Below are 25,513 nucleotides of genomic sequence, written 5' to 3' on the forward strand. Positions count from 1 at the left end.
TTAGAATCCAAGTCTGATGACAATAGCTCAAGTAACGAGACTAATTTGAATTGTGCTGCTAACATTTGTGAAGTGGCAAGTGAGAAGTGAATGAGGACCTTAGAGAGGTGTGAAGTGTGATATATTAAGAGGTACAATATTGACTCTAAATAGAAGGGATATGTTAAAATTGCCTAGTTTAAGCTACACAAAAACTTCTTGGACATTTCTTTTAAAGCAGTTCATCAAAGCAACTTAAATGTAATTGAATTTATTCAAAATACCAATTCAAAATACCACAAGGAAAAAAGCAAGACACAAACAAAATGCTGAAAGGACCAAGAAAACAAAAAGCAAAATGGGAGACTCTGATTTAGCTTTGTTACAGATTATGTTAAATGTAAATGAACCTTAACATTCCAGTTAGCAGTCAGAAAGCGTAGAACTTGATTTTTGTTAAAAGTAAGCTATCTATAAGATACCTCCTGCTGTTCACCAGAAATACACTTCAAATACAAAAAGACTGAAAGGAAAAGGATGAGGGAGTACATAACATGCAAACAGATAAAAAAGTGGCTATAACTATCTGATTATCAGAAAAAGTAGATTTCATGATATTGAGAGCCACATTTAATAATAAGACAAGAATTTACAAAGAAGACATAATGGTTCTAAATATGTATACACCTAGTAATAGAGCTTCAAAATTTATGTAAAAAGAACTACCAGGAGTAATAGACTTTCTTAATTTTAGTTGAAAATTTTAATACCTATCTATCAATAATTGGAAGAATTATATAGACAAAATCACAGAAGCTTTAGAAGATATTAACTACTATGAAGTAAATTATATTGATTTACTGTACTCAACATTATAAACTATACATTATTTGAAGTCCATATGGAATGCTCTTCACAGTGAATAATATGCTGATTGAATACTTTCCTTCTAGGATTAGGAGTATGACAAAAGTGTTCAGACTCACCAGTCACAGATGTTATTCTGGAGGTCTTTATTCTGCAAAAACACAAGAAAAATGTTTCAGATGCATTGGTAAAGACGAGTAAAACACTATTTACAGATCATATGGTTGTTTTGGTAGAAAAATTTAACGAATTTATAGGAAAACCTATTTAATTTAGCAATGATGTAGTATAAAATCAGTATGAAAAAATAGTCATATTTCTAAATTCTATTGTTTCTCCATATCTGAAAGGGAATGGTTCTAAGGTTCCTATAGGTACCAAAATCTGCAGACGCTCAAGTCCTTTATATAACCTATGCACATCTTCCTTTATATTCAAAATAATCTCTAGATTTTTATACTGCTGAACACAATGTAAATAGCTGCTATACTATGCTATTTGTGTAATAATGACCCAAACAAAGTCTGTACATATTCAAAACAGCTGCAATTTTTTTCCAAATATTTTCCAGTGATGGGTAGTTAAATCCATGAATATACAGGGCCAACTGTGATATCTACAAGTATTTGAAATTTAAATGTAAAAAATTTTTTTCTAATGATCCCACATGTGAATAAATTTAATAAAATATATGTTCACTGAGGAATATTTACTCAGAAATAAAAATTATTCCTAAGTAAAGTAAAATAAGACTCAAATTAATGGAGAAATATCACATGCTCATGGATTGGAAGAGTCAATATTGTTTTGATATTTTTTTCTATCCAAATTGATTTATAGATTCAATGTAACTCTAAACATACATCATTTTTTTTGGTTTGTTTTTGTAGAAAGTGAAATGTTTATTCTAGATTTTATGTGGAAAACTATGACTCAACTCTAGGTAGACCTATGTAGGAAAAAAAAAATGAACCAAGTTGTACTGCCTGACTTTAAGGCTCACCAGAAAACCACAATAATTCAAACACTGTGGGCTATTTGTGTGTGTGTGTGTGTGTGTGTGTGTGTGTGTGTGTGTGTGTGTGTAAAGAAAGATAGATCAATGGGACAGAATACAGAATGCAGAAATAGACCTCTATGGATGCACATATCACTCATATATGATCAAATGAGATTTTTTTCAAAGTCTCCAGTACCATATATTGGACAAAAGAGAGTTGTCTGAATAAATTGTGCTGAAACAACTGAAAATCTACAAGGAAAAAAATACACCTAAAATAATTTCTCACACTACCTGGGAGTACATAATTGATGATAGATATACATGTAAGATGATAAATTATAACATTCTAGAACAAAACACAAGACAAAATACATACAAATTTGGAAAAGGCAAAAATGTCTTAGAAAGCAAATAAAAGCACCACTCATAAAAATATTAGATTTCATTAAAACCCCAGTCTTCTTTCTGTTCCTGCAAAAATATCATTAAGAAATGAAAAGACAAGACGTAGACTGCAAGAAAATATTTGTGGGCTGGGGTTGTGGCTCATTGGTAGAGTGCTTGTCTAGCATGTGTGAGGCACTGGGTTGGATCTTCATAAAGGTATTGTGTTCATCTACAACTAAAAAAAAAAGCAAAGAAATATTTGAACTACCTGTATTTGTCAAAGGACTTATATATCTAAGGACCGGAGTGGGGCTCAGTAGTAGAGCACTTGCCTAGCATCTGCAAGAGCTTGGGTTCCACCCCAAGCACTCCAAACCAAACAACAAAAAAGGACTTCCATCTATAGTATATAAATAATTCTTATAACTAAATAAGGGAAACAATCCAATTTAAAATTGGAAAAGATTAGAATGTATATTTCTCAGAACAGAAAATAATTGACCCATAATCTTATGAAAACGGTTACCCTCACTAGTTATCAGAAAAATGCAACTTAAACTACAATTATCATGTTACACATATGTAATAATGCCAAAGTTAACAACTGACAATACCAAGTGTTGGTGAGGATATAGAATAACAAAAACCATCATACACTGCCAGTGGGCATGTATAATGAGGTTACTTAAAAAAAAAATGCCTGTCATTTTCCTAATAAACTTAAATATACACTTACCAAAGGATTAGTTCCACTCCCAGATGATTACCCAACAGAAATGAAACTGTATGTTTATGCAGAAACATACATACTTTCAGAGTAGCTTTATTTGTTATAGTTTCAAACTAGAAACAACCCAAATATCTATCAACAAGGGAAGGATAAACAACATTTTATCTATTCATGAAGTGGAATTTTACCAAGTCCCATATTCATAAAGAACTTCGAACACATGCAACATTATGGATGAACAGAATTAGAAAACAATATGTTAAGTGAAAAGACATAGACACAGAAAGTACATATTTTGTCATTACCTTTATATGAGTTTCCTGAATAGATAAAACTAAACTTAGTAGTAGAAAGTAGATTCTTATTTGCCTGAGATTGGGGATGGAGGTGATTTATTACAAAGGGAAACATACTAACTTTGTGCAGTGATGGAAATCTATATCTTGATTGGGACACTAATTACATAGTAATATATATTTTTCCAAACTCATCAAAATCTATACCTAAAAAGTATGTATTTTATTATATGTAAATTATGCCTTATTGAGGTACTACTGAATAAATGTATGGTTTTACCAACTAAAGTAGGCTCAGGAATAGAAAGTGTTGTATAGTATCTAGTGCTAATTATGTTTTACATATATATGTTCTAATCCATATTGTGTTAATAAATATGTGAAATAAATTTTAAAAAGTGTTTTACAATAATCCTTTGTTTTTCCTCTCTAATAACCTTCAAAACACTTTCCTTTATTTGGGGCTCTAACTAGTTACTCCTCACAGTATTTTCTCTTATGATAACCACCATTGTCTTTTGTAAGTTATATTCCTAGCTTTAAGAGGTAATGACTATTACACAAAGAATATAGACAGACTAATATATTGGAAGTAAAGGTTGCATATAAAAGTTAAATTAGAAAGGCATAGATCAGGTTTGGGGTGCTTACTATTTTGTAAGCAGAGGCTTTCAGTGCTGATGGAATAAAGGGCAAGCACAGATATTAGTATAAGAAGTAAGGGTATAAAAGTCCAGTGCTATTTCTCACAACTCTCTTACGGTATTTGAATATCTGTATTAGATTTGATTTGAAGAGGATAAGAAGCAACCTGAAATTTCAGTTTCCAATGAGGAAAAACAACCTTATTTAAAAAGGTACTAGAGAATAATACAATAAAATAAAACTCCATGTGAAAATTCACACATCTGTATATGTATATTACATATGTAGAGTTTCTATTCTTTTTCTTAAGGTCCAGTTTAACACATAGTATATTTGGATTTTTCAACTGATATTGAGCGGTTATAAAACCAATCTGTGAAAGAATCAGAGGACTTTTTAGTTCAGTGGAATCAAAGCCATCTCCCAATCCTCCAAGCATCTATTTAAGCACCTGGCCTCTGTCCATCACCCTGAAGGGATGATTAATGGATGAGAACAGTGCAGAACATGTTCCAAAGGCATGCCAGAAACCAGACTTAAAAGTGGTCAGGAGAGAGATTCCCTACATGATAGCCCACAACCTGATCTGGCATCTTTTCTCCAGGGATATTTTGTGATGGGGCTGTAAGTTGAGAAAATCAATAAAGACTTTCCTTGTGTAATTTCTTTTTCAGTTGAAAACTAGAGACTATAATCAAAGTTTCATAATTTCACATGACTTAAGTGAGTATTACTTACTAAATCACCTTTTCTCATAATTCTAATGAACTTTGTCTTTTTAAAGAACTCATAAAAATAACAGTTCCTAGAAGCCCCAGAATCTAACTGCAGACAGGTTAGATTCTGTTTCACAAGGAGAGCCAGACCAGTGCTTCTTAGCAATATGATAAGAACAGTTACTTGTGTTCTAATCTTTTTCCTGCTCCTGGAGTCATTTTCACGGATCTCTTATTTATTCTTAGAGAGTCACAATGATGCAGTTTCAATAACTAGTTTTCTTTATTCACATCTAAATCTACTTTATTAATTCAAGTTATATGTTTTGGAGAAAATGAATGTTCCTAGAAGATAAACATCATACCTTCTGGGCTTCTTTCCAGATCACTTGAACACCTCTTTCTCCCTGCCTAAATGACATTCAGTACATTCATATTCAGTGATGGACCACCCACATGTGCAGCACCAGCACTTGCCAAGAAGTTAATGTAGTCTCTGAGTACACCATTGAACATTCAGACCTCAGCCTGGGAGCTGCTGGGTCACTTATCCATCTGTTCTCACTCCGTGCACACACCCCAACAAATGGTCCTTTAAATGAGTACAAAGCTTTTAGATACTGGGGAACTCTTCAGTTTCAAGATACCATATAGCTTTAGGAAAGACTGGGTGTATATATTTTCAGCTTGTTGTATATTCACTATTCCTGAGTTAAATGTTTAAACATTTGTTATTCTCATTCTAGAGATTTAGTCAGTCAATCCTTATCTGTATGAATTCTTGAGTTGATATTACTTTCAGATAATGATATAATATGGCAAATATGGTTGAGTTCCAGGGATAAAATTGTCATTTAGGTTTCTGTACTCATAGAGGATAAAGTAGATAAGCAGAGGTTCTTTTGCTGTTAGTATAATCCACAAGTCTATTGAGTATTTGTGTGTGCATTATGGAAGAGAAAAGCTCCTTACTTTAGGTAGATGTAGTTCCTGTGCCAGGGTACATGTAACAACAAGAGTAATGGGAGTCAGGATTTTAGCCCCACTCAGCCCTTTAGCTGGGTGCACGGTGAGGCATAGCCATACCAGAAGTGTTGGATATTAGTGTACAATAGGCTCTGGACAGCCTAAGTTCAGAAGATAGATTTGTGACTTGATTATAGGGCAAGTTGCTGAACTTGACTAATGTTCTGTTTCATCCTTTATAAAAATGGTAATAAGAATATATTATCTTGCAGGAGATGGTAAATATTAAAAAATATATTATTCAAGTTGATTAACATAGTGCCTGACAAATAAAAAGTAGCAACTGACAACAAACTTCCTTAAAATATTTTATTCTTTTCTAGGGGAAATCAAGCATCTTCTTCTAGCCTAGGAAGAACTGTTTTATTCCCCAGATTTGCTTCCTTATAATGCTTTAGAAGCTGCAATTAGCATATTCTCTGTGACCAGGTAGGACATTGAAAGCAGGCTTACATCAACAAGAAGACCCCAGTGGAAAGCATTTCATGAGAATTTCATGACAGATTTTCCACGACATACATATATTTGTTGTATATGAAGGGAAGGAAAAATCCTTCAATATCTAATATCACAAAGATGAATGAAAATAAATTTATTCCTTAATGCCACTTTGCCTCTGAGATTTTCTCCTGCTTTAGATGTAGTCTATTTCAAATTTTATACATCTATATTTTTTTCACACACTATTTCAGTTACCTAATTCAAATTCACATAAAATTTTCTCACATGGTACCAATATACAGAAATCTCTGTTCTCATCAATATAAAATTTTTCTTTAATCACTGGAGAAAATGAACAATCAGTTCCTGGAAAGGGAAGAAAAGGCCTGGTAGAAGAATAAAAGTGATAAAAGAGAAAAATATGTTGTCTTTTCTGATTGTCCCCATGCATCTGGCTTGTCTCTGTTTTGGGGGCTGGTGTTATTAGTGCAACTGTTCGAGAATCAAACTGTAGACATAAGTAGTAGCTTGAGTGACTGAGTGACATGTGATGACATTTTGAGCTGCAGGCACTTCTGTCTTCGTGAACCACTCATCAGTCAAAAAAATTAATAAATTAAAATGTAAAAACTTATGATTGCATTTGTATAAGTAAGACATATAATCCCTGTTACTAATTATATTATTTATTCATTCAGTCCTGTTCTATTCATTTTTTTCTTCTGATTGTAAAAGAAATTAAAATTAAAACATTTCCTTGGCACCCTAGACTCATGGACCTCAGGTGCTGTGACTCCTTTGCCTAATGGACAAATCAGCCCTGATGTGCAAGATGGAAGTTAAGTGTTTTCCCCAACTCTCCATGTCAACCCAGTTACTTTCTGATAACCTTCTACCCCCTTTTATGCTCAAAAGAATGTTGGAGGTTTTCAGACACAGAACTCAGTCATGGAGAAGGTGATGGAGGAGATAGCTGTAGTTAGCTTTCTTTAGATAGTTTCATGGGCATCTACCATGGCCTGATGGAAGGTGCAGCAAGAAAAGAAGTCCTTGGATTACATATAAGACAGACATCCTTTGGGGCCCACAAAGTCTAAGGAAAATTTTGGGGGCTTAGCAATCTGTAGACTCTATTAATTAACATATTTTAGTTATTTCATACATTGGCTTATAAGTGTTCCAATGTATCTTGTGTTTTTAAGGGGAATATAGATAACATGTGTTTCTTTTCTGAACCACCTAAAAATTAGCAATTGAGTTTCTAAATGGTTGGGAGATACTTCAATAATTTGATTCTCCACAGAGAACCCAGCAGAATGTCTTAGAAGTGGGACATATAAAATAAGCCAGAAGGTATGGAATTGAAAGAGGACACAATGTCTTCTTCAATGTTACTGCAAAATGGGAGATTTGTAACAAGGGTACCCTCACTACTGTGATAATCTCAGGAATTGGACACTATGTAAGATTTGTTTATTTATTGCTTTCACTTCTATCTTGTAAAATTTTATGATGTAAGAAATTACCTGTCTGACCTCTATGCAACCACACTCTCAGGTATTCTAGAGGTGCCTCAGTAGGTAACACTACTAATACATTAAAGAAGTGGCAAAACTCTGGAAGATAAGCCTGTAGAGCTTTACATCCAAGTAGAGGAGAATCACATCAACCTAAAGCCATAACTATGTGCTGCCAGATGCAGCATACTAGATAGTTCTTTTGACCTTGAGCTTTTCTCAGCCACTAACATGAAAGTGGGCATGGCAGTTGATGTGCACCATGTGTTAATGGAGGTAGAAATTTTAGGCTCTGTTTGAATGCTCTCTTTCTTGTGTGCTTAGGTAAAATGTATAACCTCTCTTCCTTCTGATGAAGTGTACTTTTAAATCCTCTTGAGGGTGGATCTGCAGACCAGACAAGAGCAGTAGTTTTGTCAGTTCAGTAATTGTGATACTCTTGACTTTTATGATTTGCCATACAAACCATGTTAATATCCTTCCAAACATTTGTCCTTCCTCACTTCTAAGAAGACTAAAAATAAGTTAATATTTGTGAAATTTTGGGGGGAACTGTAGATTTATATATAAATTTGATATACAATTTTTATTTCTCAAGTTTTGTTTTGCTCTGTGAGTCCATGTTTGGAGTGGGAAATTTTTTTATAATTTTATAATTTTTAATATTTTTTAAACAACAAGCACAAACACATGTCTTCTATGTATTTTAAATACTCAATAAAGTGGTGGTCATAGACGAAGGGCCCTGCACATTACAAGGAAAAAGATAAATGAAATATGCCTTCTCTCCTTCTCCTTTGTACATTTTTTTCCCTTCACCAATGGTCAGTCATCTTTATTTATAGAATAGCTCTCCAGATTGTTTTGGCTTAAAACATCATTTTAATATGCATAACATTTACTTATGTATTTCCAAGTAAAATGTCAATAGAATTATGTATATTTTTTATTTCCAAATTTTCTTTAAGTCCTATGCAATCGCCTCTTTACATGCCAAGTGTTGAGTGCTAATCATTTTATCAAATCCAAATCATCTTTTTGAATTTTTGGACTAGGTCCTGAAGTAAGTTTATTTTGAAAACATAAGAGACATTACTCATATTTTACGACTTTTTTTTTTCAAAGTATACTCAGGGTTTTACAGTAAAAGTGTTATTCATTTAAATTGAAATGTTATTCTTTTGAAAATGTGTGTTTATTTTATATTGCCCAAGACAACTATATATATTTGTAAGCCAATAGTGTTTCTATGAATATTTTGTCTTTATGGATGATGCCAAAAATGGGTTAGAGGTGAATCAATTGTGTTAAAAACTGCTTCATTAAAGCTTAAAAAACTAAATGAAAACAATTTAAATATTTAATTTTTTTAAATTTTAAAGTTTAAGAATTGCTTCAAGTTCCTGTGCTAGTTAACAATTCAAAATAAAACTATGGACTGGGGATATAGCTCTGTTGATAGAGTGCTTGCCTCACATGCAGGAGGTCCTGGGTTCAATCCCCAGCAATGCAATAAATAAATAAAGCTATGTTATACAAATTTTCCTACAGAGGCTTTCTTTTCTTTCTTTTTTGGGAGCAGAGGAAATTAGGTATGAGGGAAGGGGGATTTGTATTTATTGAATACATATTGATCTGGCACTGTGATAGGTATGTTGCATAAAACTAATTGAACAATTTAAAAATAATTTGTATGGTTTGGTTCAGTTGAACCTTCACAGATATTTCTGTGAACTTCATAATATAATTGTCATTTTGAAAACCAAGAAAACTCAATTGAAAGAGTAGTAACCACTAATGATTTTAATTATTTAATTTTGTTATTATTAATTTTGTTATTATTTGCTGATTATATATTTACTAATTATTGCTAGCATAAGTAAGGAACCTTGATTTTATATGACAGGGTTCTTCTCAAATGATGTCATGGATTCTTCTGAGAAGTATTTTAAATTGGGGGAATATTCTTGATGACAAACACAATACCTTCCAAATGATGTTGTTTGGTAAAAATAGATCTTTTTTCTTTTTTTCATAAGATTGATAATTACTAGACCATGTTACTTCAGAAAGCCCTACTTATTTTTCCACCTATTTTGTTCTGAGTATCTTTTTTTCTTAATAATCAATGGCAGGATACTTGGTGAATGATAGTTTTGGGATCTGATCATCTTTGTCACAATTTCTGCTTCTTAGCAATAGGCCTTGAGGCCATATTCTTTAGTCTTATTTTAATCATCTCTAACTTCCAAGAGTTTAAGGGAAAAACTAAAATTTTAATACAAGAAGATGATTTTAGAAGAGTTTATAAAACTAAATATTGTGTTCATTCTGCATTTCAAATTTTGTAGTAGAATGATGTTTAAATATAGACAATTTAAGCTCATGATAAAACAGTTCCACAAGTAGATGTTTCTATAAATATATTTTTTCTTAATATCTAATTATTAATTATCTAATTATTTTGAAAGTTGCCTGAAAAGGAAAATTATATTATATATTCAGATATTATTTGCATGTGAACTTTAAGTTATTGAAATAAACTATACAAAGTCTAAATTAATAGTTTTCATACAGTTCTAAATACCTTCTTTCAATTTTTTAATTAGGAAAGAAAATTGGCCTCTCCAAAATTTTAATTACTTAATAACCATCGCACTTAATGCTAATGCATTTTAATAAAGAATATGAAGTGCATGATACCATCTGATCATGTGAATTCTGTGATATGACATTTTCTCTAAATGTATCTTTGAAGATTGTATTAATAGTCCCAATCAATTTTGAACTTGGTTGAGAAAGTTGCAAGTAGAAAAGCTTAATGCATGATAATTGAGTTTTGTGAACTTCTGGGTTGTATACACACATTAATTCATTTTGCTCTATATAAATTTTATTATTATAAGATATGCTCTGTTCATCAATGATCATTCAAGCAGCTTTTATTTATTTAAATAAAACTTTAAAGAAAAATTTTATAAAGACTTTAATTGATATGACTACAATCCAATTGACATTATCTCATTTGCCATGCACGAAAGTAAAAACAAACCAACAGATATTGGTATAAAATATTTTCTGTAGTACACCTTGAACTAATAAAATAGATTATGTTCCAATTCTGCTAAAATTGATTCAACACAGTTGAGTGCTCAATAGTATTGAATCTAAATATATTTCTTCAATTAGCAAAATTTTAATTGATGTACTTTTAATGACATCTCTGTAAGCAGTATGCAGCTGAATTATTCTTCCATTCCCCCAAATAAAAACCCAGACAAACTGATTAGTCAGTGAAAAAAGCATAGTGTTTTGTTTGTTAGTGTTTTTGGTTTTTTTTTTTTAGTTCTATTGTTTTTCTGCATATTCTCAACTGATAGTACAATACATATGAGGAGAGGTATCTGTCCCAGGATTTTTAGTTTATTTTAAAAAAGAAGATCAAAGCAACTACCAAAAGCATGATAAAATATACTTTGGGCAGTGTATAAATGCAATGTAGTCTATAACAGCAGTCCTCTTTAAAAGTGAAGGAAGATCTAGAGATCTGACTTCTATGAATAATCCTAAAGAAAGAAAAGATGTGCCAGAATGGTTACTCCACATTAATTCTCACAAAGTATGTGTAAAATTCGGAATCTTGAAACTTAGACATTGTTTGTTATTAACTAAGTTCTTATGAAATCATTTAATCAAAAGAAATATTTATATTAATTGAAGTTTCTTTGAAAAGATTTAAGACTTGTGATAATTTTTAAACATTCATTAATTATCTATTTAAAATATCATTTTATTTATCAACATTTGTTTGTTATGGTTTGAGTTTTTAATATTCCCCCCAAAAGTTTATCTGTTAAAGCAGGAATGTTCAGAAGTGAAATGATTACATTAAGAGTGCTATAAGCTCATTAGTGAATTAACTCATTTGATAGGTTAATAATTTGGATGGGCTACTGTGTGGCAGGTGGGTATAGCTAGAAGAAATAGGTAGCTAGGAGCATGTCTTGGATTATATTTGTCCATGGTGCCCCCCACTCTTTTCCTTCCCAGCTACCTTAAACCAAACAGCCTCCCCCCACCAACCATGATATTCTGTCTCATCTGGGGTCCAGAGCAATGGAGTTTTCTGACAAGAGACTGAACCTCTGAGACCATGAGTCCAAAATAAATTTTTCCTTCTCTAAATTGTTCAAGTTAGATATTTTGGTCACAGCAATGAAAAGCACCAACACACTGATGTTGCTTTATAATACAGTAATGTCTCAAATGCTGAAAAGGTTATGAGAATAATTGGATTTTTCAATACATTTATGACATCTTAAATCCATTTAATTTTTTTTCTAGGGGACTTTAAAAAGATATTGTTTGTAATGTATCTGCGATCTGGAATTGGTACTTTAGTTTTAACCAACTATCTGTAGAAGACAAAATAAATTCAGTTAAACTATATTAAAATCATTTGTCATCATCTGGCTATCACATTTGAGAACTTTTAAAGTTCTAATCCATTTCATTTTTCCCATAATTTCTTTTCTTCTTTGGATATTGAATGCTCATGGAAGAAATAATTTTTTAGCTATAATTGAATGCTTCAAATTCTAATGACCTGGTCAAGTTTGAAAATTGTAAAAATGAGAACATAAGAATGTGTAGGCTTGTTGTGTAGCTGAATGTATTTTTCATTTATATTATATTACACTCAAATTATGTCATCCCTTACTATAAGCATTTTTAAAGATCTGTTTGAGTGTTAGGCATATTTTAGGTCAAATGCTGTTTAGGTATTTATTTAAAAAATATATATATACACATATGTATATATATATAATTGACATTTAAAAAGATTTTGAAGCATGTCTCCATTTTGTTTATTCAATTATCAAGCTGACTAATTAATTAAAAGTGGTATACATGTTTTCTCAGATGTTGTATGATTCAATTAGTCATTTGCTCTAATAAGGAAGAACTGTATTGTTAAAACAAGCTCACAATGATCATAAGTCTTTCACAACTTCCACCTTTTTAATAATTAGCAAATTGCACAAGTAAGAAATTGCCATAGACTCAGCATTTGTATATGAAGGGTCCCAAACCTATCAGAGGCACCTTCCTTTTCTCTTTAGCCTTGGTGTGTGTGAGAGGTATATGCATTGTTCAAATTAGACCAAATAATCTGGGTTTTGAGACCTTCAATTTTCACATTCTGAGATTAAGTGTAGCTAACTTCCATTATTTATTGCAACTTTGGTTCATAAATAAATAAATTGCATATTTATTTAAAATAAGCCATTTGGCAGACAGAGCCTGAGAAAGGCATTTTTTTTTAAAAGATGAAAACAGTATATCTTGAATTCTTAGATAAGAACTTAATACATTGTAAATCCTAACATCCTCAATGATTTAGAAAGAGTTTAGCAAACTTTAGCCCAGGAGCCAAATACAGCCTTCCAATGTGTTTTGTATGGTCTGTGAGGTAAGCATGATTTTTCAAATTTTTATTTTTTTGTTTTTCTTTTTCATGGTACTGGGAATACAACCCAGTATCTCATGCATTCTAGGCAAGCACTCTATTATGGAGCTATAATCCCCAGTCCTTTAAAATTATTAGGGGAAAAAAAAGAAAAAGAAAAATTCAGTACATCTGAAATTCATATGAAATTCAAATTTTAGTGTTTTAAAATATTGTTTTATTGGAACATAACATTCAGTGTTATCTAAGGCTGCTTTTTCTCTATAGTGGCATGGTTGTGTAGTTATTCTAGAACTTTATAGCTCATGATTTAAAGCTTAAATTATTTACTATTGGACCCTGTTTGAGTCAGCTTTTATCACTGCTGTGATTAAAAGAACCGGCCAGCGGAATTGTACAGGAGAAAAGGTTTATTTGAGGGCTCAGAGTTTCAGAGGTCTTGTTTCATAGAAGGCTGGCCCCATTTCTTTGGGCTCAAGATGAAGCCGAACATCATGGTGGGAAAGATGGCAGAGGGTAGCAGTGAATATGGTGATCAGAAAGCAGAGAAAGACTCTACTTGCCAGATACAAATATATACTCCAAAGCCATGCCCCACAATGAACTACTTTCTCCAGCCACACCCCACCTGCCTCCAGTTCCCACTCAGTTAATCCCATCCTCTAGGGACTAATTCACTGATTTGTTTAAGGCTACAACCCAATTATTTCTCCTCCAAATCTTCTTGCATTCTTTCACATGTGAGCTTCTGGAGGACACCTCACATCCAAACCATAACAGACACCTTATTGTAAAAATGTGTGGAAGCCTGAGTTAGAAGCTGATTTGGCTGAGATCAAGACCACCTCAAGCATCCATGAGGAAAAAGGGAGCAAATTAGAGTCACTTGTTAATGTTTTCCTTCCTAATATGTAAATATTTATATTGACATGAGCTTATTAAAGATTTCTAATGCCTTAAGATACAATCAAACATAGAAACATATTAAGTGCTATATTACTTTTATATTATGGACTCTATTTTATTGTCTTTTTGCAAAAATCATCCAAATGCCAAATGTTTCATTGTTGTACTAACATTATTAAAAACACAGGCAGGCCTGAGGAAGTTTATACTTGGTCAGTACCATTATATCTCCTTAGTAAAGGTAATTAAATAAAATAACGGTTTTTTTAGAGACCTTTTTCTTACACTTCTCTCTAAAAAAATTAATGTAGATGAGGATTGAAACATTAGGATTATTCTGAAAGAACAAGCAATAATTGTTTTGCATTATTCAGCACCATCTATTGGCCCCCACTATGTCAAAATCTGTAGAAGGGTCTTAGTGAGAAATAAAAATCATCATATTGAAAATATTTTGTGGAATTCTTCTTACATATCAGTATAACATTGCAATGTATTTTCCTACTTAAGCGCATAATATTATTGTATAACTGATTATCCCCAGAGAAAGATTAACTAAAGGAATGAAGGATAATTATAATTTGGGTATCAAAAAATAGATGAAAATTGAAACACAAAGAGTAATTTCAGAAATTATAGCATTTGGTTTATGTAATGAAGGTGTGTAGGGTTTCAGAGACTTTTAGTTTTGGCAATCTGAATCACTAAAATGTGAGCAAGAGAAATGTAATCAGTCAGAAAAGTTCACTGATTCATTTATTCAATAAATGCTCACTTACACAGCTTCTTTTTAGTACCATTAGATGTCATTAGAAAAGAAACTGTAATGGTTATAAACAGTAGAGAATCCAAAAGATGAATCTGCAAGAGGGGGATTAGGCAAAGATGTGTGGGTAACCTTTCTTTTATAAATTATTTTAGTAATTATTAATTAATTAACCATCACTTTATAAATTTAGCCATAAATACCATAAATTTGGTTTCCAATTTTTATCAGCTTATTTTCTTCATAAAAATTTTTTGGACATATTATTAGAAACCTATCAGTTCATAAATTAAAAACATATTTATTGAAAGCATTGTTTTGGTGACTAGAAGTTTTTACTGCAACTGATGCTAACAAATTTTTTTTTCCTTAACATTGTTTGCCAGATAGAAAATATGAATACTCACCTGATGCACAGTGTTTTAAATACAATCATTTGTGGAGAGCCTAAAGCCTATTTCTGTAACAGTTTTAGTTTGAAAATGCATAACTAACAAATGAGAATGTTGTTCCCAAAGCAACTGTACTTATTTCTGAGCAGATTTAAAAGTTTTATATAGAGATCTCTGTAATTCATTAAGATGGATAATATTTTCAATAATTTTATTGTTTACCCAGTCAAGAAACCTGTGTTCTAGGGCTATAGTTTGTGATCATGTACTGAGTGCTAATGTGGTGTGCACAGCTCTGACTCCAGCAGAAGAACATAGATTTCTTTAAGCAATGAATAAAACCAGTTATGTTGCAGTTTTACAATAATGTGGTGAAAATAACCAGTCAATTTAAAATATAAAATCAAAACTTTACTTCAAGCACAGGGGCACTCCTTCTAAATGATTTAGTTGGGTTGTAAATTGTCACTCAGGTCTTGCTTCTTTTTAAAAATGAACTCTCAACAACTTTTAAGGAAGAGATATTATTCTTGACTTCACAGTTGTATTATCAGTTGTTATGTTTTTTTCTTCCTACACACATATTGACAAATTATCAACTGTTGAGCACTCTTGAAGGCACTCAGTTTCAGGGCTGCTGTGATACCTTAATCCTCAGATAGTGTGCTCTATCAGACACAATGGTTTTCTTTATTAGGTCCTACTTCAAAGTTTTCTATTTTTAAAAATCTGTTTTCATATTTCCTTTCAAGCCAAATGGGAATAGGGAGAATCCATTAAATTGGTAATAATTTTTTATTACCTACTTCTAATATGATAAAGCCTCATGTTAAATATCACAGAACTAAATGCTAAATATAGGTGACAGAGAGTCCTATTTTATATAACAAAGCATGTTGATTCTTTTCTAAAATGTTCCCTTGACTTCACAGAATGAAGTCTTTTTCTCCTCTAAGTACTCTCTGTACCTCCAATCTTGTGACAATAGCTTTCACATGGCTTTGAATCAAAAGAATAAGTTTTCAAAAGGATAGGAACCCAAGAGGTAATGTCATCCTTTACTCCTCTTCCAGGGTAAGGTGCACAGAGTTATTTTCCATTTCAGTTGGAGACTCTCATGTCCAGGTAGTCTCTGAAGACTGGAAATGTACTAGTTCAACCTCAGTATCCAGTCAGAGGACAGCATTGACCGTTTGCTTATTTGCAATCACTTTTGACTTCATCAGCTTTTCTTCATTCCTCAAATCGCATGTCTTTTTTTTTTTTTTTTCCATAGCAAGTATCAACTTACTGGTTTCCTGCCTAGGGCTGCTCAACCATTCAACCCATTCTCTTCTTTCCCACCGGGCATTATTATAAAATGTAAAATGAATTTATATCATTTTCTATATTAAAAATTAGAAAAATCCCCATTTTTATAGGATTCTTCTGTTTTCTTTTTTTTTACAATCTTAAAGTTTATTTTGTTTTTAAATTGATAGATAAAATTATGTATACTTACTTTATGCAACATAATATTTTGAAGTATATATACATTGTGGACTGGTTAAATATTGCTAATGAACACATGCCTTATCTCACATAGTTCCTTTCTGTTCTTTCAAAACTAATATTCATTAATTTGAAGGAAAAGTAATTCTGGCTCCATCCATTGCATATGTTTTCTTCTATTCTATGGAGAAATGACTGAGATTTGCATATATTTTTTATATTTAATGTCTAGCAGATTATCATTAGTAATCCACTGGCTTAGCTGGTCTCTGTATAGAAATAAATTATGACTTGACTCAAAAATCACTTGACCCATGGTTAGCTTGTACTAAAAATGCACGTGGGCAGACAGCTGCAATTCCTATGATTTTTAGAAGGCTTTAAAAACAATCAGTACATCATTAGTGTTGTTTGAAATTTGCCTTGGGTTTTTTTAATAGTTATTCCATTTTAGTAGTCAGTAGACTTTGGAGAAGTTTCAAAGTACATTTTATTATTTTTATAATTTGCAGAGTGTTTTATGGAATTATTTCTTTGCTACCATTTTGCTTATTATAATTATTTGCCATCATAGAGATCTTTTCACACAGGGAAATTAAAAACACAGAATACACTATAAAATCTTTTCTCCCACTTCAGGAGTATTGATCAAAATAATTTCTGAATAACTTTACAATGGCATAAATATTCAATTCTTATCATTAAAAAAGCACTCCATATGTTGCCTGTGAGCTGTTCTTCTTGTGTTAGCCAAGTACATGAATTATGTCAACAGTTGTAGTAAGAGCTAATGATGTTGTCTTTTCTTAAGAAGTGTACAGTTTGTTAGGGAAGATGTCACTACGTGCTATAACTATATGAGATACTGTGGTAGTTTCAAAAGTATTATCTATAATAGATTCCTTTTCTCCACCTAAAGTCATGCTTTATTTCTTCTTTATTCTGTTTTGAATTGGATCATTTCTTTAAGATCAATAAAAATAGTGGATGTCCCCCTTTCTCTTTAATTACTCATATGAAATCTACTTGTGGTATAAATAGTATTCATTATTGTTTCATAGAAAGTCCCATAGGCTTGTCTACTGTATGACTTCAATTGCTTTACTTATATTTATTTCTGAATTTTATTTCATGTTTCTGTTATCTGAGGTCTAATATTGCTGTTCATTGACCTTGATGGTCACACATAGACTTTTCTTGTGTGTCCAGGATTAGAGGGAATTTGATTTGGGGAATCACTGCATTTTAGGTTGAGTGCATGTTTTTACAGAACCATGTGGTATTGGCTCACCTCCGATATTCTAGCAGTATTACTAGCCAAGAACTTTTTGTTTGTTAGCATAAATATTTCTGTTATCTTCCTGTATGGATGAGAGGCAATATTTTTCTAGTACACTGCAATGTGTGAGATTATATCATTCACTAATTTTGGTCTAATGTGGGGCATCATTTCTAACATCTTATCTTACACTGGAAGATTAACCTCATCTCTGTAAACCTAAAAATCCAGCTCACAAAGTAGATTGCCAAGACCATTAACACTTTTCTCCCCGCTCTTATTCATCATATATTTTTCAGTTCTCTATTTATTGACCCCCTTTTATTGTTTAGGAAGCTTAGGTACACCTCTGAAAAGAGGTTTGTTATAATGTTATCTAACATTCTTAGGCAAAACTTTGTATTTGTTATTGTTTTAGTTACACTGCTATAACAAGAAGTATATTGGAGTAGTGGCTTATGTACTTTTCTTTTCTATATTAAGCGGCCTGAAATAAAATGAACTTGGTTTTATTTATCTAGATTTTGTCAGCACTTCCTAGGAATTAACGTGAATTAGTTAATCAAAATCACTGCAACAAAGTAAAAAAAATGACAGCTATCACTTATATATGTAGACTTGTCCTATAAATCTTTTTCTAAAGTAAATTTAGTTATTTTCTTTACCTTCCTATAGCTATTTTCCAAAGTAATACTTTCAAAGAGTAACATATGTGATCTTGATAACTGTTATATCCTTTAACTTTTGGTTTTTATTAAAAAAACTGTACCGAGTTTACCAAAATCAATTCATACAGTCAAGTATATTTTAGTTCTCAGTGTAATTAATTTAGTTTAATTTTATGCATGAATTTATATTTTCAAATTGCAATTTAATAATTTTAAAAGCTATTTTGCAAAACAGAATGCCTGTATTGTATAAAATTCTTTGCAACATTTTGAGCAGCACAATTCTTTTCCATCTATACATTTTCAGAATATTTTAAAATCTAGGACCTAAATATAATGATGCATAATGTTTCTAAAAATAATCTCCCAGTTTAGATAGGGAATGCAGTTCTAGGTCAGTTAATCTAAAATGATTTAAACTGGAACAATTCTGTATAAAAATAAAACTAGAATGTAAAGAGTAAAAAAAAATATTCTCAGCATTCTTGCTAGAAGTAGAAGAAAACTGCCTGAAGTATAAAAAAGAAAAGAGGATTATGAATTCTTTCTCTGTTCAACCAGCAGATGTCATGTTTGTTTGTCAGAGCCTGAGAGTATTTTAAGATATTTTCTTCGTATTATTGTGTACTTCTTACAAATAAGAGTACATAAGCATTAAATACAATTGCCTTTGAAATTAGAAAGGAAAATTAAACCTGTGCTTTTTAAATTATAATATATTTCTCAACTGAAATTAGAACTCGTCATTCATTTTTAAATTTTTGTTCAAAGAAAATTTAGTACAAAATATGCCCTGAGATGCAAGCAAGCATATATATACTACTCAAAATTATTCCTGATCAGTATTTATTACTAACCAATACTGTCTATGCATCATATAATTGTTTTTCCCCTTTAATCCTAAAGCAGTATAATTACCTAACAAGAAATAAAACTTTCTCTATTTTTTAACATTCATGAACAAAATTAAGATTCTAGCAGATTCTTACTGTATTTGATTATTTATTTTATCATCTTCCATATCATTACCATCTCCACTGTATCCATAACTTTGTCTATGAGACATTTGATTAATCTGTAAGTATTTCTAACATGATTTGCCATAAAGATTTTTACATATGATTCACCCAGTGCAGATAAAAAAGTATATCAGAAAGACTTTTTAATAGTCTACAATTAAAGATAATCTTGAAATTTTATAGTAAAATCACATCAATTTGGAATATTTACATGAGGGTTAGATTTGAGCTTAATTTCATCACTACCTTGAATATCAGTTTTCATAAACAAAATAATATTTCATTATTCACAAGATTTAGGAGCATCTTTTTTAACTCAAGGTCAGACCATTAATCACTTTAAAATTGTTCATTTAAGATAAAGAATCTTCCTAGACTTAAAGTAATTTGTATTTCTGTCATGTAGCCCATCATCCACTGGTAGTCAACTAAATACTCCACAAGGATATAGACTTGCCAAAAGCTCAGAATCTGATTTCTTGTCTTCATCCCATCTTCCTTCACTCCAGCCTCCTATATGACCCATTTTAGTCTTGGCCCAGAGAAATCAGCTGTTGGAGAAAGCATGCAGCTGCTAGCTTCAGAGGAGGAAAAGCCCAAAGAGATATTTCTATGACTAGAATTAATTATGATTTCTTTTCTTACACATACTTGGAGATAATCTCAGGAAAGAAATTTTAGCCTTTTTTAGGCATTTCAAAACGTATGGTCTGCATCCTCTTGCATCAGAATAGAATAACCTCAAGTATTTATAATATATCTGGATTTCTGGGCCCTGCCTTACAAATGAATGTGTATTCATGCATACTAAATTTGTTGAAACATTATTCTTTAAAAAAATATGGCCTTTCAAGAGTAATACTTTCATGAAGTTATGAGATAATTTATAAATAATAGTTCCTCCATATTTAAGCCATATGTAATCTAAAATTAATTAAGGAATCAAATTCAACTTGATAGTAGGCAAACATGTCATCACACCCTGCAAATTTAAGAATAAAAGGTACCTTAGTGCCTGTCTCTGGTGGGCAAATATTCATATCAGTCCTGCTAAATGGCTGTTTAAGTATTGACTAAATACTTCTACTGAAGGGAAATTCATGATCTACTCAGATAGGCAATTCCTTATTCAAAATCATTTCTAAGTCAAAATATGCATCCTTCTAATAGGAAATCACTAGTATTCATCTTATTTTATAACTATTCACATTTAGTCTGAATTTCTTCCTTTGATAGATTTTCAACTATTGAATAACTATTGAATATATTTTAAGAATATATTCAAGTGTATGAACTTCAAGTTTCCTTAAAATCTAAATGAAAGCTATCTGAAAAGTCTGAGAACAAAATTTATCTGTTAGGGAGATTTGTTTTCTTTCTTTGCTAACCGTACCTAATTCTGACTCTGTGCTCTCCTTGCTTTTCTTTGAATACAATATTCATTTTGTTAAGAAAGTGCTACAGTAGAACTGAGTCTAATATCCATGTGTTTCTCGTTGGCTACATAATAAAAACAACTTCCATCCCTATTAAAAAGCATAGTTATGTACTAATGACCTAATGAAAACTATTGCTATAAATAAATGTGGGCATTTGGACAAGGAGCCACTCTGCCACCTTCCCTACCTCTGCACCTTGCCTCTGTCTCCTCTTTATTATTATTCTTTACACAACAACACTGGGCTCACCTCTGCAGTACTCTAAATACTGCTCTATAGCAAAAACAGGCTAGGTTTATATTACTCCCCTAACCTGCTCATTAATTCATCTGCAGGTACTGGCATTGATTTTGTTGTTGCTGTTTGCAGAACTGAGCATGGAACCCAGGGCCTCACACATGCTAGGCATGTGCTCTGTCACTGAGCTGTACCCTCAGCCCTGGTTACTTATATCAAACCCTGAAGTTCTTTACCTCATAGGCTAATAAATTCACTTCCCTGATACCATTTTGAGAAATTTGGTTTCAAATGCAAGTTGTCACAAACATTTGGGGATTCTAGTGTCTTCACTTATTGTTTTCCTCTTCTCTAGACTTTGACCTTAAGTATTATGAATATGAACTTGTGTTATCATTTAGTAATAAGTAAAAATATCATGCAAGATAAAAAGAAAATAAAATAAGTATGACAACTCTTTTCTAGAAATCTCCTATGCAGGATGCTTTGTATATGATCCATTTTCAATTAAGTTATTCACAGATCATTTTTTTAAAATGCACACAATGTTGATGTAGGAGACTTTGCCAAGTGTTACTAAACTTCAGATATTTAATTCAATGTATTTAATTGTACTAGTAAGCCTGCCAAACATTAAATTCCATTCATCTGACATCATTGGTGAAACGTGTTTTATCTTAAAACTATCCTTTATCTTCAGGGGTGATAGAGACTATTATTTCCATTCTTAGTGTTCAAAATTTATCCTCTAATCATCTGTTATACATTTTTCTGGATCACCTTTTCCACAACCCTTAGGTGATAATGATTGATGATGAGGAAATGTACCAAATCGTGTATGAGAATGTTCTGCACACAGTTAGAACCCATGTAAATATTTTATGTTTAATCTAGAAAAGAAAAATAAGAAAGGAGGTTTAATGAGTGATGATAAGTGTACAATTTATTTTTTTCCAGCAACAATTGCAAAGAATCTCAAAGCTATCTGAAAAGTCTGAGAACATGTGACCAATTTCCAGGAGAAATAAAGCCAGGCCTCCTCAATCCCTGTATGGGGCAGAATAGTTGGCACTAGTAGGCTCAAAGTATTGCTGGGTTATTAAATAAATGTATTGTTGGTAATAAAATAGTCTATGTTTCAGGATATCAGAAAATTGGATCTATAATTCCAAATGGTCTGCATAACTTTTATTTTGGCAATGGGGAAAAAATAAAGTGATATGGTTTTTGTTTGCTATATCCACTTTCAAGTGTATGGACTTCAAGTTTCCTTAAAATCTAAATAAAAGTCTCTTCCATATTAACCAAAATTCCTTTGTTGTTGTTAAATTATTGTCTTTTCAATTAAATAACATAAATAAAGTCTCCAAAGAATAATGATATTTATTTTAGAATTGCCAGTATTGCAATGGGAATACACTCCATAATAAATTGTAAGTGAATTCAAAGAGGTTGAGGCAAGGTAATTTTTTGAAGGCAAAATGAAGGGGAGTGCGTAAGATATCTTGAAATAAGAATACTTGGCTAGAAGGATCAATATCAAGGGTTGAATCAGGTCACAAAAAACAGACAGCTGTGGGGCAGACATACTTACAGAAGTATTTTCTATGTAAGGTTACAGTGGTCTTTGTGCACGATTGTAATTTTGAAAGTCTTTTTATGAAGACTATTTTTAGGAATTCAGGTATAAGATACTCTCTTTCATAAGCTTCTAGTCACTTTATTTATTTGGGGGCCAGGGCTTGACAGAAGTGTCTCCATTTGGATTCACAATTTTAAGTTCAGTGTATTGTACAAAGCCACAGATAACACAAACCCAGGTTTTTATTTTCACTAATTTTTAAATAAAGTTAACCACTTATTTTCTAATGTACTTGTTTGGACTTCCAGGATAGCAAATTTTTTGCTTTCTTCCTGTCCACTGGTTGTTCCACCAGAGGTCTTTGTGTGCCTCTGTTTTTTTCTTATAACTCTTAACCTTGAATAGCCCCAGTGCTTAGCCCTTGTCTTCTCACACTCCATTGGTGATCTCATATCCTTACCCCTTTTAATTTACTCTGTATTTATGCCCATGGTCAGCAATGTTCTAGCTCCAATCCTGACCACTCCTGTATTCCAGATGAATATCCTACTCCATACTGTATATCTCCATTTAAATCACTGGAATCATTGAAAAAGTATTTCCTGAACTTCTCTCCCCAATTAATCCTCCCATAGCTTTCCCTTGCAGTCAAGAGAAATTTTATTCTTGGAATTGCTTAGGCCTAGAAACTTGGATCACCCTTGATCTTTCTCTTCTTCATAACAATGCTCATTCCATCAACCCTTCTTGAGTCTATTCTCCAACATATTATAAAATTGATTAGATATCAATATTATGAATTTTCAAATAGAAGAATTGTTTATAAAATGTGGAGTTGAAAGTAACACTTGAGCCAAAGATAATTTTGAGGATGTTGACAGTCTACTATGTCATCATTCACATTTGAGCACAATTTCTGTTTTCAGGAAAGGCCTATGCTCCAGAATTCTATTACGATACCTATAATCCTGTGTGGCAGAACAGACACCGTGTTTATTCCTACAGTCTGCAGTGGACACAAATGAACCCAGATGCAGTGGACCGCATTGTTGCATACCGGTTGGGTATTCGGCAGGTGAGAAATTTAAGTGGTGTCTTTTTTTTAAATTATCTCCTGTATAGACTTTGTTATTATATCTTTTCTAATCATGTCACATGAATTATAGAATATAATTTCTATAATTATAATTATAATATATCATATATGATATATATTATATCAAAGGTAATATGACTTTATATAACCTACTCTGAAGTACTTACAAATTTTTGAAATTAATGTGTGCTTTTTCCACCATGGTGGAAAACATATTAAAGTTATATCCTTTGAGTGTTTTGAACTCCTTTATCACTAGACATACTTGAGAAATTATATGGCATAATTGTCATGAAAGGAGCTTATATAGGGTGTGCGCACACTTCCCTAAACTTTGTAACCATTTGCCTTGGTTCCTATGAAGCGACAAGTCTTCCATATTTTTACTTGATGGGCTCAAGGTATATACGGAATGTTTTAAATATATAACTACTTTAGTAAAATGAGACAAAATAATAAAGTATGATGATTTCTTAAGATTAATGGGTTACATGGAAAAATTTTTATCTTTTCCAAATTAACCACTATTAAAGTCACTTATCGTTTGTGGTATAATGATATTTTGAAATTTAAAAATAGGTCTTTACATTGCTTGTTGCTAGACAGTGTATTATCTGGGTGACTATTTCAGGACAACAAAAAAATTTTGAAGATTTATCTGATTACCCCGATATCTATTAGTTTTCTTCCACAATTTCACATGTTGCAAATTTTCAGTGTGTGTTCCATTTCTTAGTTAAATCACAGAGTACATTTTTAGTTAGACCATTAGAAAGGACAAAAATTTTCTTGGAGAAAAAGCAATCAACATGTTTTATCTTAAAGCCATCCTTTCTCTATCTTCCTCACAAAATTTTAATAAAGAACCTTTTGAGATATATCATTCAAATTAAGACACATTATAAAGCAAATAGTCTCATCCTGCCAACTTAATAATCTCAAAAACATAAACTGGATTTTCCTAGTGAAAACATCTGGCACTTGATAATTACTGCTTTTTTGTCTAAGTGTTCTTAGGTCTCTGATCCAGCAGATCACAGTGGACCTTTTGGAATTTTTCTCTAATTGCCTATCCATCACTTACATTGGTCCTCGGGTACAATAGTAAATCCCAGATCCACATCAAAATAGTTTGTTCTACTTGTTCTTATTTGATGAGTTTTCTTGATAGGGAAGATAAAAAACAACAACAATACAATCAGTCTAACAGTTCTTTTCCCTCAGGTGATGGCATTATTTTTTTTTCTCTTCTCAGGACAGCTAGTACTGTAAAATCTTTTTTATTTGGAGCATCTTAGAGTATTCTTGAATTCACACCTCACACTGTTTTTTAAAATGCTTAATACATTGTTTGGTCATTCATGCTCATATTTTATCATACATCTTTTTTTTAAAATTAACCTATGGACCTAAAACCACAGCTTTTTAAGATGATACCCATCTGTTTTTGTAATATTCTGCAACAAGCCATGTCTTCTACTATTTTCTGCTATAGTCTATTTTGAATGGTAGAGTCAGAATTTTTTATTCAGTTTCTCATGTTCTTCCTCAGTTATTGTCT

At 31.8% G+C, this 25,513-nt stretch overlaps 1 protein-coding gene across 5 annotated transcripts in view; it reads left to right on the forward strand.

The window, feature by feature from the left end:
- The window catches only part of Mdga2 (MAM domain containing glycosylphosphatidylinositol anchor 2), a 760,082-nt gene that overhangs the window by 648,987 nt on the left and 85,582 nt on the right, over positions 1 to 25,513 (forward strand). For all 5 annotated transcript variants that reach the window (XM_005331744.3, XM_021730684.3, XM_078050175.1 and 2 more), the window contains one exon: positions 23,783 to 23,931. In XM_005331744.3, coding sequence (XP_005331801.2) covers positions 23,783 to 23,931 — 149 coding nt within the window. The remainder of the gene's footprint in view (positions 1 to 23,782; positions 23,932 to 25,513) is intronic.

This window comes from Ictidomys tridecemlineatus, chromosome 5, assembly GCF_052094955.1.
Source record: "Ictidomys tridecemlineatus isolate mIctTri1 chromosome 5, mIctTri1.hap1, whole genome shotgun sequence".
Taxonomy (NCBI): domain Eukaryota; kingdom Metazoa; phylum Chordata; class Mammalia; order Rodentia; family Sciuridae; genus Ictidomys; species Ictidomys tridecemlineatus.